This window comes from Carassius auratus, chromosome 1 (assembly GCF_003368295.1).
Source record: "Carassius auratus strain Wakin chromosome 1, ASM336829v1, whole genome shotgun sequence".
NCBI classification, from domain to species: Eukaryota; Metazoa; Chordata; class Actinopteri; order Cypriniformes; family Cyprinidae; genus Carassius; species Carassius auratus.
The window spans coordinates 32,125,814-32,143,346 of record NC_039243.1 but is presented as its reverse complement, the minus strand read 5'-3'; the positions used below and the strand labels follow the sequence as shown (position 1 = coordinate 32,143,346).

The window sequence follows — 17,533 nt, the reverse complement described above, 5'->3', positions numbered from 1 at the left end:
AAAAGCATGAACATGATGTTCAGCCGGTTTGATGGGACAAAAAAAAAACCCACCAGCACACAGACTCAAATTTACACGTTTATTGACACCAGCTGTTTGTGTTGGGAGTTTCAGACGGACTCCTGAATGGGGGGCTCATATCCGTCAGCTCTCTCCACCTTGGCCCCAGTGTCGCCCTCTGCAGGTTTAGCAGCAGCACTGCTGGTTCCACCCTCACCGTGCAACTCCATCAGCTTACCAACTGTACCATAAAGTTTCAGAAATACATTAATCTCATACAATTATGCTTCTAAACCTAAAAACGGTCCAATGAAAAATGGAAATAAAAATGGTTTCACTTTACACAAGATTAATTGGGTAAATTTATGAGATGAAGCATCAAATAATGCTCTTAAGTGTCAATGCAAGGGACCCCGGCCATGAAAGTACTACAACATCTAGCTCAAACTAACATTTGTTAGTCATTTGCATATTTTTAAATTTGAAACAAGCCAAGCATGTTCATCAAACGTCTCAACTTACGCTCAAACTTGGGCTTTTTCAGCATTTTAACCTTCCTGACGTAGACATCGTGTAGAGGGTAGATGGATTGGCAGGCTTTCTCAATGTCCTTGCCTACACTGTCAGGAATCCTACAGAACAAAAAATAAATAAAAACATTACACACAGCTGCATGACAATTACAGGTCAAAAGATACACTACTGACTCTGTATTCATAAGCATGAGCTCCACTGTACAATAGTGTCTACTAAAATAAACACCAAGACATCATTTGACCACTTGATCTTACCAGCAAACATTCAGTATTTAAACCACATTAAATCTTAGACCATTCCATTCAAGTATCAAAGCCCACCCTCCTGCACAATCTAATTCAAACACAGCCCCAATAATCATCCTGTAGATCTTGAACAACCATCATACGTACAGTTTGTTGACCACTTCCTTGAGGTCATTGGTCTGGACCTCACGGGTCATGATTTCCATCATCTTCTTGCGGATCTGACGGACCTGCTGGTGCTGAGCGTAAGAGGTCTTTCTGATCTGGTTGGTGCGCTTCTTGGTGAAGCCCACGCAGAACAGACGGAGAAGATAGCCATCGGTGGTCTTCACATCAACGTGAGCCTCAATCATTGTCTATTTAGAAATAACAGCTTGTTAGCATTTTAGAACACAGCCTGCACGAAAAGCAAACTATGGAAAACTTTCAATGCGCAGATACACAGTACTTATGTAGGATATCGAAATATCTTGTGTTAACCAAATTCCTAAGGGTTTGGAATGACATGAAGGTGAGTAAATTACAATTTTGGGAGATCTTAATTCTACAAAATTAAATAAAGTAAGGGACACAAACCTGATTCATGATTTGAAACAATCACTCATTAGAACATGCAGAAACAAAGAAATCTTTTTTTCTATTGTTAAAGAATCGGCTTAAAATGCATCTTTATTTGAACCTCTAACTTCAGCACTCACTACTACAATTCTATTCTTAAAAAAAAAAAAAAAAAAAAAAAAACTTTTTTTCCTATCCATTTTCTTTTTATTTACAACTATGCAACATTAAAACGGTGGTCACACCAGACTTTGAGCATGCAAAACTTCTTCAGACACGCAGGTCATGATAACAACTTTCTGCTGCTATTAAAAAAAAAAAACAAATTCAAAATGCAATGCTGCAAACCTGCAGCTTCAAAGTTAGTCTTAAGCTAAGAGATCACACCATATCAGTCTTCCGTTGGTCACACATCTTCACAAAAAGTCAAGTTTTTCAGCATTTGCATGCATATAAATTAAAGTGAACAATGAAAAGTGTAGCATTAACTCCATTTGAGGGCGATACAAGGTTTTTTTTGTATGTGATGGCAATGACCTAAACTAAAGCATCCAGTGAGTAAAGGTGACATGCTAACTCGACTGTACCTGCCACTTCTTGACCATAGAGCACATCTTGTCACGGGTGAGGTCCATGCCATGGAAGTTGGTGAGGCAGTTCTTGCCCTGGACGTCTTCTGTGACCAGCTTGAACTTGCGGAAAGCCACCTCGTCGTTCTGCAGATCAGCCAGACTGACCTCGAACACACGTCCCTTCAGACCATCAGAGGCAATTCCTAGATTATAAAAGACATGTCGTTAAACTCACTGCAGTTTATAGAGCTATGACATGTATATTAGATCTTAGGTGATCTGACAACAGTAAACTGGGACTGAAACTATGGTCCTCATGTCTTCTCACAGCAATACGGCACGAATATGGATTCGCATCAAAAAATTGAGACACAAATGGATGTGCCTTTTCCCACCAGTGTTAAAAAATTAGCTTGCTTCCAGAATAAAAATATCCTGATGATTTTCTCACCCCAAGTCATCCCAGAGGTTCAGGTTTTTCTGTTTTAAGGCGCGAAGAAGCTAAGGTTTGAGGAAAACATTGCACATTTTTCTCCATATAATGGACTTCAGCGGGGTCCAAATTGCAGATTCAAAGGGTTCTCTACATGATCCGAGGAATAAGGGTTTTGTCTAGAAAAACCATCACTCATTTGCTATTAAGAATAAGTTTTATATACACAACCACAAATGCACAAAAGTCTACTACATGCATGACAATCATGTTGGAAAGGTCACATGTGACTTAGGTGATAGTAACGATCCAGTGTTTACAAAGCAAGCATGCAAAAAATTAAATGCCTCGAAAAAATTAAATGCCCTTTAAAAAAACAACAGTAAAACAAAAAAGTAGGAGAAAATGCGTTTACAGAGTACACAGACGAAGAGCAGATATTGCATGACAAATCCAACTTGTTTGTCCAGCAGGTGCAAGACGAGCATTGATTTTTAATTCGATCAATTCGTTAGAATAGACCCTTATTCCTCGGCTGGGATAGTGTAGAGCTCCTTCGAAGCTTAAGTTTGGACCTTCAGCCCGATGGACCCCACCGAAGTCCATTACATAGAGAAAAATCCTGAAAAGTCTTCCTCAAAAACCTTAGTTTCTTCACGACTTAAGAGAGAAAGACACAAACATCTTGTATTACATGAGAGTAAATGATCAGGACATTGTCATTCTGGAAGTGTCAACAAACGCTATAGCCTTTAAAAGCACTCACTGGTTCCCTGAGTCCTGGTGACCAAAGTCTTGCCCAGGTTGCGGATGTTGAACATGGCTGGTGCTTTGACATCATACCAGTCCTTCTTGGAGAATGGATCCACACTGCAAGAGAAAACTCACTTCAGAGAGAGACAGGTGGTCGTCTGCAAGCTAAGATTACAATGGAGACATTTTCATAGATCAAATGTTGAAACGGACTTATATTTGCTTTGGTTGTTACCTAAAATATGAGAAAGCTTTAAAATAACTTCGAGCCTCTCAACACGTGTCACATTAAAAATTGAAGTCAGTAAAGTAACGTTATGCTAGAAAACTAGCTAAGAACCCTTCACGTTAGCATTAGCAGCTTCCCGCGCTCATTTTGGGCTAAACTGAATCCTTTATTAAAGTTGTAAGCCTAGTGCATTAGAAAACAATACGAGGACATCGCTATCTCTGGGATAAAAGGATAAAGTTATGAGAAAACACACACGACAGGCCGTCAATGAGCTAGTCATGCTAGCAAGACCGCTACACACAATCCCTTAAACATCGAGCGCATCCTTCATCCACACAAGCTAAATATCACCCAGAACAGTTTATATCAGAGTAACTACACAGTCGGGAGATTCATTTGTGACTTACATCTTCTTTTTGGCACCTTTTTTGCCACCTTTTGTCAGCCTCTTATTTTTGCCGACTGCCATGTTGAACACAGGGAGTGAAAGAGGAGGAAATGAGGAAATACCGCGAGATTAAAGCGACTTCGAGAATAGGAATATCTCGCGGGATTTCGCTAGTTACGCACAATGTTGCCTTCTAGTGTTTATATTTAGTCATTTATCCAAAGCGACTCGCAACAAGTGTGGACCACACAAGCAATCAATTGTAGTATTGAAACAACTACTGTCAGATCCAAAACTAAACCTAATACTGCATAAATACTACACACATTTAAGAAAAAAAAGACAAATGCATACAACGAAATTAAAAAACAACATTTAAACGAAAAACAAAAAAATAACCTAAAATAATTAAAAATATTAAAGAATAAAAGTTAAAACAGTATCAAACATAAGTATAAAAGCCTACAATGTATATTTCTAAAATAAAAAACAAACACGAGTGTTGCCTGCATTTTTTCACTACTTTAAATTAAATTAAATTAAATTCAATATTGCTTTATTGGCGTGATTTTAAATGATACAATATTGCCAAAGCTTAGTGTAAAAAATAACAACAATAATAAAAAATAATTGAACATCACAGTAATGGAACTGAATATTATATCATCTTAGAATATTAAACTGTAACAAACTATAATGTGTGAACATTTGATACCAGTCTTTAACTTAAATAGAAATACACAAACTGACACAAACACACTACAGATCACTGAGGTGCACAATAGGGTCAGACACACTGAGGTCACACACACACACCCACACACACACATACACACACCTGCTGTCTACATGTATCTCGCAGCCAGTGCTGCTGTGTGTCCCTCTCCTATATCTTTATTTGTTCTGTTTCATTAATGGCTGTAAAGTTCTTAATTAAGTTGGTGAATTTGTTGAAGAAGAGGTCTCTTATTATAATACTTTCTATATTTCCATGTTTATTTGACAGAGAAGTCACATATTACAATAAAAATACTTTATATGTACATTATATATATATATATATATATATATATATATATATATATATATATATATATATATATATATATATATGTGTGTATGTATATGTAATGTATATATACTTTATTTTCCTTTTTAATGATTAATTTTCTGCAAAACATTTATTTATGTTCAAACTTTATATTAAAACAGATATTATTACAACAAGAAAATATATTGTTTTTAATTATGTTTTAAGACCAAACCCAAACATAATACATAACCAATAAAAAAGAAAAAGAAAAAAGAAAGAATTAGAACAGAAGAAAATTCAATAAATTAAATAACTAACAGATATTACAACTAATTATAGAAAGTAATAGCCATAGTAAAACATATAGATAAAAAAAAAAAAACACTTCTTCAAGGCATTTAAGAAACACTTGTCAATATAATAGGTGAAAAACTGGAAGTTTAGTCATACGTAGAGATAGCTCGATAGGACTTTGGATAGTTTACCGCAAAATAAAAATTATGTCAACGTTGATCACCGTCACTGTTGCTCCAAACCTGTACGAGTTTCTTTCTACTGTTAAACATAAAGTTATATTTTGAAGAATTTTGGTAACCAAACAGTTGAGGGTGAGTAAATGGTAATTTTAGGGTGAACTATCTTTTTAATCGTCCATATATATATATATATATATATATATATATATATATATATATATATATATATAGACAACAAATAAATAAATAAATGGCTCAGTAAATTAATTAATAATGTACCATCATCCAATGTCTTGTTAGTCATGTCATTTAATAATAAGAACAATAATGGCTGTTATTATTACGATATCTAAATGATCATATGGCATTCCTTATTGTTTCCAAAGGCAGAATTATTGTTATATTATTTCAAAATTTTATCTTTCACCCCAAGAACAAAAGTCCACACTTCACTTGCAATAGCTGCATGATTAAAACTGACATTTTTTTATTTACACTATAACAAGCTTCTAGCTGCCACATCCTGTTACTTTGAGAAGAAAGCATTTGGAATTAGAAAAAAAAAGCATTTTCTGCAAATTTATTTCTGTAATGAATTCTTTATGTATGCATCTGTGTGGTCTGATGTCATTATAAAGTTCAGTGCCTGTGAGACAAATTGTTCTTTGTTGCTACAGAGTCTAGACCTTTAATTCTGCGGCCCCCGAGGGACTGTATATAGAGTCAACACAGTCAATGAGCTGCTGACTCCTTGGCAACGACTCAAAGGGGTCATGAAACTACACGTTAAATATAATGAGACAAGCTAGTTAGGAAAATAGTTAATATTCAAGACCTCAGTGTAGGCTAATGGTGTGTCTTTTTATAGTTAACAGTAACGTTTACATGCAACAAAATAATGATATGTGCTTTGTTGTGTTCTTTAATCAATCTTTGCATGTGAAACAATTTGAATAAATGAATCTAAAATATCATGATCTCAGATTTAGATACAATGGGTGAAATAGCAAATTACTCTTTGAAGTCACGTTGAAATGGAAGTAGTGACTGATTTTTATTCTATTTTGTGATGCACATCAAAATGTAGTGGAGTATGGAAAAAAAAGTAGGCTGGGACTTGGTTTGTTGCATTCAGATTAATGCCAGCGTGCAGCTGATTGTAGAGGGATGGGGTTTAATCAGACTAAATTATTTATGAATTCATGTAATTTATGTAACCAGAGAGAATTCTGAAATCATGATTAAAAATTAAGTAAAAATAGTAAAAAAGTAAAAATGACGTATCATGTATAAATCATTCATAATACTGTCTATAACATGCATTACAAAATATACTGCAAATTTCTTATTTCATGCACACTTAAAGGGATAGTTCACCCAATTCTGCCATTGTTTACTTACTGCATTTCTCATGCACAAAAAAGACCCCAAAAAAGAAGAGCACATCATGGTTCGTCATGGTTGGAATGACATGAGGTTGAGTAATAGAAACCATCTATAATAACTTTACATTCATGCATCTGAAAGAAACTTTTATCCAAAGCAATTTACACGTTATTTCTCCATGCTACTTCTTGGTTTCACTGGGAATCAAACCCATTCTTCGCTCCATTGTCTAAAATCCTGGAAAGCTAATATAACTGCATTATCTTCCAAAAAAAGAGGATCTCATGTGTAAATAACATATCTGTACATTAATTTAAACAATTAGGCTATATGTTTTCTCTATATTTCATCATCTATATATAGTGCATTATTAATTTTTTTTAGTTCGTATTTTAGTGTTGAATTTAATCTCTACTGTGCAATTCCTACATAAGTCTGCAATATCATGTGTGTTTCAACTTTCTTCTACACCGGAAAATTCATTGTGTGTGTGTAAACATACTTGTAAAGGTCTTTCTGACTTCTGATATGTTCTTCCTCTACATATAGTTCAACAATAAGTTTGATCTTACTATAATTTATTTTTAAATAGTTTAATAGATCATTGATTTGAAGAAAACATAATATTGTGCATGCAAGTTGTTTAATTATTATACACAATCCACAATACAAATAATAATATGAATATTAATAGCACATTTTATTTGATATTACCAAGTCAAATCTTGATGCAAACCACGTTTCTGATTAGGTCATGCCTTTCATCCCTCTGTCCTCCAGATGTCTCTATGCCATTCTCAAAGCAAGTGCATTATCGTAAACCACCACCACAACCACAAAAGAGCGTCTTTGACACAAGATCCTCAGTATGAAGTGTCACTCCGTCCTAACAGGTTCTCACTAGTTTAGTACCTCACACACCTGAGACACCCACCTTCTCGCCGCTCGCGGCGCACTGCGCATGCGCAGCTTGCAGCTCTGTCAGGGTTGCCAAATCCGCGGTATTCCCGCGCAACTGGACTACTTTAACGCTGTTGCCGCGGCTTTGTTTTTTGTGCGCTCCATAGGAGCGACCTCAATTATGTGAGGTTTAGCCACCGGAAATTTAAATTTTGAGGAGGGAACTGTATTTTAAAAACCCGGAACGCGACTGGGATAGTTTTGAGTAGCAATGTGGAGGGTTTAGTTATGAAAACCTGGCAACCCTGAGGTCCACTGTCATGGCGGAGACGGAGCGCTGTAGGAGCTGATTCAGGAAGAGATGGCGCTGTAAAGTCGGTTACCCCTGAAACTTCACTCCAGCAGTTCCCACAGCGAACGAGAGGATTGTCTTCTCCTCGGAGGGATCCCCAAACGCCAATGTTGGATGCTCTTTGCCTTATATTTTGTAGTTTTTTGCGGCTTATCGGTCCGACTCACGTTAACGTTAACGTTACCTGCACGGAATCTCTTCATCACCGCTGTTTCCTGTTTGACACTCGCGAACACTTCAATTACGTTTTTGTTTAAATGTGTTTCCTTTATTAATCCGGTGGAGATCGAGAATCAGTGTGTTTCGTATCTAGGCTCACCACAGCGCGGTTTTCTCTTCCTTCTGACAAGTTTATAGCTGATTTGTTTTCTCCACAGTACGTTAGAATAATTCCTGTCAGTCAGGTGTAGTGACATCAACCGCCAAAATTAACGGACAAACTGGCCGTGAATGGACGCCTGGACCTGTTCTTCGCCTCTGTCAACTAAACGTTAACGCTCATATTTTCTGTACGTTTCCCGGTAACGTTAGTTTAACTCGGCTGTAGGGTCAAACAGGTGTCACACCTGTTCCCCTTCACCTGACTCCGTCATGGCGAGCGCAGGTGACAGCGCTGTCGGGATTCCCATCCGAGGAATCCGCATGAAGTTCGCCGTTCTGGCGGGGCTCCTGGAGGCTGGAGAAGTCTCCAACCGGGACGTTGTGGAGACGATCTTCAATCTGGTAAGATGATTAAAGCCTTCAAAATAGTATCTAAAGACACCGTGGCGTTGTTGACCAAATGTTTAGACTCTGCCTGCGAGTGGAGCTGTGTGGCTTAATGGTTAAAAGCTGCTGCTCGGTTCGAATCCCAGTTTGGCTAATGCATGTAGTGCCCCCATTGTGTCCTTGATCAATACACTAATGTCAGGGGACTGAGCCTTTAATAAGTGGATAGAAGTACATGTCATATGATGTGATTAAAAAAATGCAGAAAATGGTATTTTTAGGGATATAACAGCTTGTCTCTGCGGCTGAAAACATCTATTTCCCTCGAAAGCTTTTTGGGATGATTCTAAAACACCCCCCTTCAGGACATGATGTATAACTGTATACAATAGCTGGAGTGGATCAGGTTTATCAACTTAAATTTATATGCATTTTATATTTGTAGTATGTTATGCTCTGTGATTAACATAAATATCATCTGCACCAAACTGCACACTTTTAGGCCTTTGGATAAAATTGTTTTGAGCGCTATATTCTCACTGTATCATACTCTATGGGCCATAGAAGTCTGTCATATCAAATATGATACAAAACATACATGCATCAGTCATATGAAATATGATACTAAACATACATGCATGCACAAATATATAAATATTTTTTGTTGTACCTCATTTATCCCTGAAAGCTTCATGGTTGTATCTTAAAGGTACATGATATTAATAATAATTTAGTATTACTATGTACAAAGTAATCCCTTTCGTAATACTGCCCCAGTGACAAGCTGTTGTACCCCTAAAGGTGTGTGAGAAGGCTATATAACTACCTGTTTTGTAGCATGGACTTTTATACATCCTCCAAAAAAGAAAAAAAAGTATATATGTTTTTGTTGGAATCCTAGAACATGCATAGAGTTATTTGTGAAACTCTGTTTTCTGCTGTTTCTAGCGACGTGGTGTTGGTTTTAAAGCTTGATCAACCTGTTTCTATACACACTGCTTGTTTTAGATAGTTTTACCCTGCTCCTGTCATTGCAGACAGTCCTAATGTGAAGCTATTATCTATTAATCCATGATGAAGGTTTACAGGGTGTGAGGAAGAATCCTTGGTTGATATTTTTTTTTTTTCAGCAGTGACCTGATGTTCACCCTCCTTGAAATGATGGCAGTGTTTTGCAGTTTTCTGTATGACACAAAATCAAATGTAGAGAGCAGAATGTCTCGTGTAGCTTTCTTTGTCAGTCAGAGTTCACAGATCACTTCAGCACATCTCCATGATGTAATAACAGCTCTTTTTGACCAGCCCTAGACACAAGGAAGTCAGTAGCACTTTCTGGAAATTGCACACTTTTCTCACCTCCCACGTGCACGAGCCAGTTGAAAGCCCCTGTTATACATTAGCTGAGCTTCAAGCCTGAGTGAGAGACCTGTATGTGACCCACAGTGTAGCCGAAATCAATTGTGAGAGATGGTGGTGTTGAAAAGACATTGCAGAATGAATGAATGAGTGAGAGAAAGAAGGAAGTAAGAAAGAAACGTGCTGCAACAATGTGCTGATGTAACACAGCTTGAGGCAAAACGCACACCTTATGGTGACAAGCAGCCTACATTTACACATTGAAAACAAAATGTGTTGCATGCAGAGTAATGCAACAAGACTGAAGTTTGTTTTAACAAGTTCTGACCATTTCACTGTGATCTTATTCATAACCGCACATTTCAGTGTCGCATGTTTTATGAATCTGTCACGAACTACCAAACTGGTGTGAAAGCACCATTTAATGCATGCAAAGATGGTTTCTCACAACTGCAGCAACGCAAAATAGACCATGTAAGAGAAGGTGCACTGAAAACTAATATGATATATGAAAAATTCATGATATGACCTGTTTAACTTGTTGAACAGTTCCTCTGTCAGACCAAGCAAAACCAGGTCTTTGATTCATCTCCATTTTTTAAAACGTGTACTGGAGCATGAAAACAAAATAATGAGTTGTGCCTGTTTAGCTCGATTTGCTGTTTGAGATGTGTAGCACATAGATAGAAGAACGGTGAAATACAGCATTGCTTACAGAGATAGTTTTCATCATGCACCTATTTAGCATCAGTCACTATGAAGAGTTTCAAGGGATTAAGAGAGGTTTTGGCAAGAGAAGGCCAGCCTGTGAAAGAATTGAGTGCTGATTGAGTAAATCATGCTGGAGTGCAATAAGTGATTATAAATAAACTCACACTGTACTCAACTGTAGTAGTATATCTACAGCATGAATGACAACAGAGTTGTGGCCATTTTACAGCCCAGAAAAACATTAGGACAGTGCACTCTAGAGCAACAGTCAGAAATATCATTCATTTTCATTCATAGGGATATTGATTTTTAATAATTTCTGATGAACCTTTGAAGACAGATGCGTTGTGAGCGCAGAGGGTATTAGTTTGTACATGCTTTCATTTTCATTTGTACATGCTTTCATTTTTTTTTTTTTTATAATCATGTTTAATAGTGGAATTTGTGGTGAGAAACTACATTACCCATGATGCTGTATAGAAACTTCCACCAATCAGAGTCACGGCAAGCATAGTATGCCAAAATAGATCTGCCCATTCCCATTAAACACAACAAATCTGAGTCAGTCTCTCTACGGTTTCCAAATACTTGTCTTGATTTTCCACATAGATGGTTAGCTAGTTCTTGACTTTAACAAACACTTTTGAGAAATCCCTGGTGGGAAAATGAGAAAAATTGGGCGGGAACTAATTTTATCTGCCTAACTTGTTTTCTCTGCTGTTCATTTACAGCTGTTTGAGTCTCAGATGACTCATAGATGACTTCCTGAATGATCTCCATCAACAGAGAAGAAGCACAAAGCGCACTTTTTATTACATTATGTCATTGTAAATCTGCACCAGGTTTATTAAAGCATCAATGTGTGCTCGTCTTATTAAATCTCACAAACAGACTCTAGAAGTTCTTTGAAACAGCATCATCTCTTGTGTCTCCGTCAGTCTCTGGGGACGGAGGGGGGTTTGGAAGCGAAACACCTTGGATAGCCTGAGGTGAGGGCTCAACAAACAGGCATGTGACCTGTCTTTGTTACCATGGGAACCATGAGGGCAGGTGACCAGCCTGCTCTCACCTGTCTGTACAGGTTTTGTCTTGCAGGAAGTGATTCCCAATTCAGACTTGTTTCCTACCGTGTTGTCATAATTTTCCTAGAGAGGCTTGAATCTGGCAGTATTAAAGTACCAGTACTTTCACTAGTAAGTCAGTACTGAAAAGAAAAAAAAGATACCTGCCTTTCTGCAGTGTCGATAGAACAGAGATCTTTGAGTAGATCTTTGCATTGTCTTGGAGTGCAGATGCAAACTTATAGCCAAATGTGTTTCTTTGTTCTTTTTTCAGTTTTTTTTTCACTTGACCTTTTAAAAGAAATGTTTACTTAATTGAAAACACTAAATGCTAATGTTTTTAAATTCCTTATTATTATCATTAATAACTAATCAATTAATCATAGAAAAAATTAAGTAGTTCCATTAGTTTTAGGATTGCTGGTCCAGAGGACAGTGAAATTTTACCGGTGTTGTTAGACTACTGAAATGTTGGTATTTTGACAACAACACGAACACATAGTCAGCCTTCTCATATTGGATTGGATGGATTAATTTGTCTCTTGCGCCCTCTCTGTCTCATTTGTTTGCTTTATCCAAGAACAACACTTCCATCTCTGTTTTCTAATGAATATTTTATTACACCTCCCTGGATTTGGTTACCCCAGCAGATATAGATGCAGAAGATTGTAACCCAAACCGCACCTTCAACCAAATGTTGGGTGCTGGTAGGAGTAGCACTTTTAAGGTTCCTGTAATGGTAAGGCTCATCTAATGGCACTTGTATTAATGTAACTGGCCTCAGATCAGTACAGGCTGTGGTTCTTTTTAAATCAAGGTTGTTATGTTGTTTTCACTGCTAGGCTCCATATGGAGGGAAACTCACCACTTTGATTGTGTGTTTTCTGTTTCTTGCTCATATGTGGGCTTCATAGATGGAAAGGGTCTTCCTTTTCCTTTCCATTAATTAAATGAATTTATGCAATATGGGATGTCTGCTTTAAATAGAAATATATCTGCCCCTCACATTACTTGCAACACACATACAGATCACCATGACTTTTTTTTTTATCTTTTAACAGATGTAACGGATGCTTTCATCACATATATGTATATATGTGTGTGTGTGTGTGTGTGTGTGTGTGTGTTTATAAAAAATCTAGTTAAACTGTCACTATGCTGATAAAATAGCACAACCACACTGAGCTTTTCATACAGTTATGTTTAATGTTTCTGCTGTTTGTTATAAGCACATATGGTAGGAATCATCTGAATCATTTTTCCCACAGTGTCCTACAAAATGATGCAGAATGGACTCATGGGAAATGCACAGATTTATGAGTCTTGGCGCAGAGTATATGCAGTTATACAGTAGTTATGTGTGTAACAATCATAGATAGTACAGTACATAAACATTACCTGCAGTATAGACTATTCTAGTACACAGGTTTTCACTGTCATCAGTGTTTACTAAATGCACCCACACAAACCGAACTCCATCTGTGACCTTTGGCTTTAAAGTCTGCCACAAACAATTTCAACGATTCAAAAGATTTTAGTGGTTTTTAAGGAGGCTGCCTACACTTCACAAAAAAGTTTGTAAAGCGTGAACTAAAGCTCCATAAAAGGATGTCAGGAAAGCTCTGAACTGAGGCTGAATAGGCTAGTGGGTTTTCTGCTGTTGTGGAGGTGGATGGAGGTGTCTGCTTTCTGCTTGTCTTTCCAGTCTATTCCTTTATATGACCAGTGGTGGATCAGATACTGCAGTCTCAGAGCTTCAACATCACTGTGTACTGACAAACACACACAGCCGTGAGGATTGAGTGTCCGTCAGTTACTCATGTTTTCTGTTTTCTGCTTGACTAAAGGGTGTTTGTGTATGTGACACAGAGTTTGTGTGTGTCTGTGTCTTACTGCATTAGACAAACACAAGCTGTTCTTTTTACTTTAATGCACAACGAAAAGCCTTTGTGGACAGTTAGCACTAACCTTTCTTTTCTCAGCAGGATTTATATCTCTAATACAGATTTCCTGCTAGCAGTCAACTCTACTTTAAAGCACAGTAAACAACAATACCAATGCCTAGTGATGCCCCGATAAAAAATTTTGGCCGATACCGATAATTCTTTAAATATGAAAGCCGATAACCGATATGTTGGTCGATAAATCTAAATCCACATTTTTACATAATTTTTGAGAGACCAATTACCAAAATGTCTCACCATTAAAAGGCATTAAACAATTCAACATAAATCAAAAATAAAGCAGCTTTTCTATCTATTATTATTATGCTAGTTTTATTAAATTAATATTACAATGCGCTGAAATACAGAAACCAAACCAAACAAATTCATAACGTTTTATTATAATAGTGCTCTCATTATAATATTATATATATATATATGACAATCTCAATCATAGTTATTAATGTTGTAAGCTGCTGTGTGAGCTGCGTGCGCTGAGCTAAAGATGATCACTAGCCAACTGAAGCACTCTATTAACCCTCTATAGGCTATAGCTTAACCAAACTCTTTCTATATGAGAAAAATCTGATTTATATGCATAAAATAAACACAAGATTACAACGTACAATTGCACAAAAGACTATAAATGCAAAAGCGAACTAAACTGTGCTAGTCGTGGATCTGTTGTTGATGCGCTCTTCTCTTAACAATGTGCTAAAACAAGGGTGAACAAAGATTGCGCTACATTATTTTACAGTAACTAATAATCTCATTATAATATGACAGACTCGCCCTGCACATGTTGGAATTCACTGTATTTTCCTTTTTGAAGTGTTTCCAATGATATTTCAAGCAATTAAAAACCAGTTCAAACAGATGTGAACAGTGCACATCTGAAGTGTCTCTGCAGGAAATAATGCATTATTTATCGGCTCTAAAATATTGGCCAAATTTTCTTATCGGTTCGATAACAGAAAAATTTACATATATCGGCTGATATCGATCTGATGGCCGATATATCGTGCATCCCTACCATTGCCTTTTTTTCACAAAGTATTAGATCTAAACAATATAATTTGCCTAATTCTATAAGCATCAATGTTCAATTATATTAACCTAACAGAGAAATATAGCCTGTGGCAGCAAGGAGAAAAAACTAAACCGATAATATTCTGCTATTGATCTACAATAGAGCTCTTCGGCTGATGACTTATGGTCCAATTCTAGTCTGTTTATACCTTTTTAAACCGTTAATTATTTTTATGAAATCACTGTGTTGCCTGAAACATAAATGCACTCTTTGCTCTGCAATAAGTTCAGAAGCATTTGATTTGACGCCTTAGATGTTTAATCTTTTTTTGCCCATAGCTGAGCTTAAATTCAGTTTAATTAAATGTCATAAAAGTCTTCAATATCTTAAGTGTTATAACAAACGACTTAAATTTGGAAGTTGAAAACTAGAAATTGCAATACAACCTAATAAGTTTTTTTTTGCGTGTTCTTTGTGTTTCAGAGCAGTTCGCAATCAATGAATCATGTTGATGAATTATGACAGTATCTACTTCATGGTGTTGTAATATGCTGTAGATGGTTGTAATAGTTTGTTTGGAGGTGGCAGTGTTTAAAAAATAAAAGTAATTAAGTTGCACATCTACTGTTTAGAAGCATTTTGTTTGAGATTAATGTCACTTTGTATTGTTTTTTCTTTAAAAAGAGTTGTTCCTCTTCTCTGTTTGTCACCGTAAGGAAGGATATAGTGCTTCCTGTGCACATTAAATATAGTCTAAATATAATTCCAGACACAGGCCAGGCCTGACAGTATAGAATATACTTTTGTCACTGGCATGTTAGATGAAGAGCCAGGTAATTGTGGGAAGTCCCAGTAGAGTTAGTTTGGCTGGAATGTGCACCTGAGAAGTGTATTGGAAGGGATGAAATTAAGTGTTGAGGGACAGTGATGAAAGCTTGTCTATCAGCTCGCACAGAATGAATGCTTTGTTCACCTGAGTGTACCACGGTATCCACTCCTGCAAGGGCCTCTTGTGAGAAAACGGGTCAGAATATGCAGGGAAATGTTTTCTTTTATATCTCAGTACATATCTAAAGATGTGTTGGCAAATGTAAGTTTCTCAGAAAAAAATCCTTTTAAAAAAATGTTGTCACATTAATAGCAGTTTACTCTCTAGAGGATATCTCTGTCATTTTGTTTCTGTTTTCTGTGGTCCTGCAGCACAGTGACAAAAAAAACCCCTTCGGGTTTGTGCTCCAACAACATCAAAGTCCAGTGACCTGATGCCACAGACTATATATATAGTGTCTGTGACTTATATCTAACTGCATAGTTTTAGACTTACCATTTTCACTTATATAGGCCTATATGACAATTTAAAACTTTGCAAAAAATTCCACATAAAATAGTCTAGTGTCATATGGAAAAAAATCTTCCCATTTACTACTTTCTGATTGACTTTTATGCATGAGAGCTAATAGCCTTCTCCATACCAGAACACAGAAGAAAGCTCAGAATAAACCTCTGCTCCGCTTGTAGGTTTGGGTTGACTAAAGTCTCCCTAAAGCATATTTTATTAGACTGTTTTTCTGGATGACATCAATATGAATATACAACACACATACAAAGCTGGCATGGTGTTCCAAATCACAAAAAAAACAACAACAAGAGAATTGTGATTTTTATCAGACAAGCTTCTCCTTTCTTTCCTGTGGAAATGTATAAGTTAGGACACAGAAGCCATTGTTGATTTCCTGTGAGGTTATTGTGAAGTTATGCTATAAACTCTTCTGATTATACTTTAAAAAGATTGCAGAGCACATTAATGAGCTCCTCTTTAACTAATTTGGCTCATTCCTCATATCTTTTAGAGGAGTTCATGACTGTAACTGTAGCACAAAGTCTCATAATGTGAAGCACATCTAAAGGTGTTGGGTTTAATTTCTTTCTGACTGCACTGGGAAGAGACAAAAGCTGCTCACTTGAGTTATAGTAATTGTGATACAGGCCTAACCCTGCTGAACTTCTTAAGCTGTGATTACTAAGGCTATATGCAGGAGAGAGATACACACTGCTACAGGAAATATAGCAGACAAAGGCTGGATGGAGAGGAGGGAAGTGGCTTTGAATGTGGGGTGTTGTAGAAATCATCTGAATGTGGTATATTAAAAGAAAACAAACGTCATCCTTTGGCAAGTGAGTGAATGTCTGTCAGTCACTCAGGCACCTTTTTCCCCAAGACAACAACATTTTGGGAGTTCTTATTATATGTATACCAGTAAAATATCATGATATAACACTTTTTTTAAATGTAAAATAAAAAAAAAACCTCAGCAAAAACTAAACACACTGCCTTTTCATTCTGTCCTCTCTGTAGTGTTTGAGAGGAGTATTTAGCACAGAGCCGTGCAAATACTCAGATCTGGATTGTATAATAATGCATAATTAATTGTTTACAATCGATGAATCTGTTTAACAATGCAGAGAGACACCTTCAACTGTTCATTACTAGTTTAGGGGTGGTTGTAAACCCTAAACTATGTGCTTTATAAGTAGATTGTCTTATTGTCATCTCTCTTCTCTCAGCACAGAAACACTGCTCTGCTTGGATGTGTGTGTTGGAAGAAGTAATATATATATATATATATATATATATATATATATAAAGCAGTGTTTTGCTTCTTACTAATGGAGTTTTTTTTGTATCTTGTTTTTTAATCTTTATGATCAGTATTACAAACAAACAGAGATTTATTGTGTTATATAGTACCATCCATAAAACAGCACACAGCTGATGAAGCATTTTTATTTACTCGTTCCCCATCTGTCTCTTGGCCTGTATTTAACCACAGCAGCCAACTTGTTTTGCCAGTTATGTTA

General features: G+C 36.6%; 2 protein-coding genes across 11 annotated transcripts in view; one reads left to right on the top strand and one right to left on the bottom strand.

Annotated features, from left to right (window-relative positions):
- Positions 1 to 65: 65 nt before the first annotated feature.
- Positions 66 to 3,887, bottom strand: LOC113107858 (40S ribosomal protein S3a). Its single transcript, XM_026270652.1, has 6 exons — positions 3,738 to 3,887; positions 3,112 to 3,215; positions 1,928 to 2,115; positions 930 to 1,138; positions 523 to 632; positions 66 to 241 (listed from the first exon to the last, which is right to left on the bottom strand). The coding sequence occupies exons 1-6, from the start codon at positions 3,797 to 3,799 to the stop codon at positions 111 to 113; spliced, it is 804 nt and encodes a 267-aa protein (XP_026126437.1). The 5' UTR covers positions 3,800 to 3,887; the 3' UTR covers positions 66 to 110.
- A 3,587-nt stretch (positions 3,888 to 7,474) lies between these two features.
- LOC113107804 (lipopolysaccharide-responsive and beige-like anchor protein) overlaps positions 7,475 to 17,533 on the top strand; it is a 158,216-nt gene continuing 148,157 nt past the window's right edge. For 3 of the 10 annotated variants that reach the window (XM_026270578.1, XM_026270570.1, XM_026270530.1), the window contains exon 1: positions 7,477 to 8,588. In XM_026270578.1, coding sequence (XP_026126363.1) covers positions 8,457 to 8,588 — 132 coding nt within the window. In that variant the 5' untranslated portion in view covers positions 7,477 to 8,456. Of the gene's footprint in view, positions 8,589 to 17,533 lie in introns of all 10 variants that reach the window. The other 7 variants (XM_026270548.1, XM_026270538.1, XM_026270567.1 and 4 more) reach the window with 5 other exon arrangements.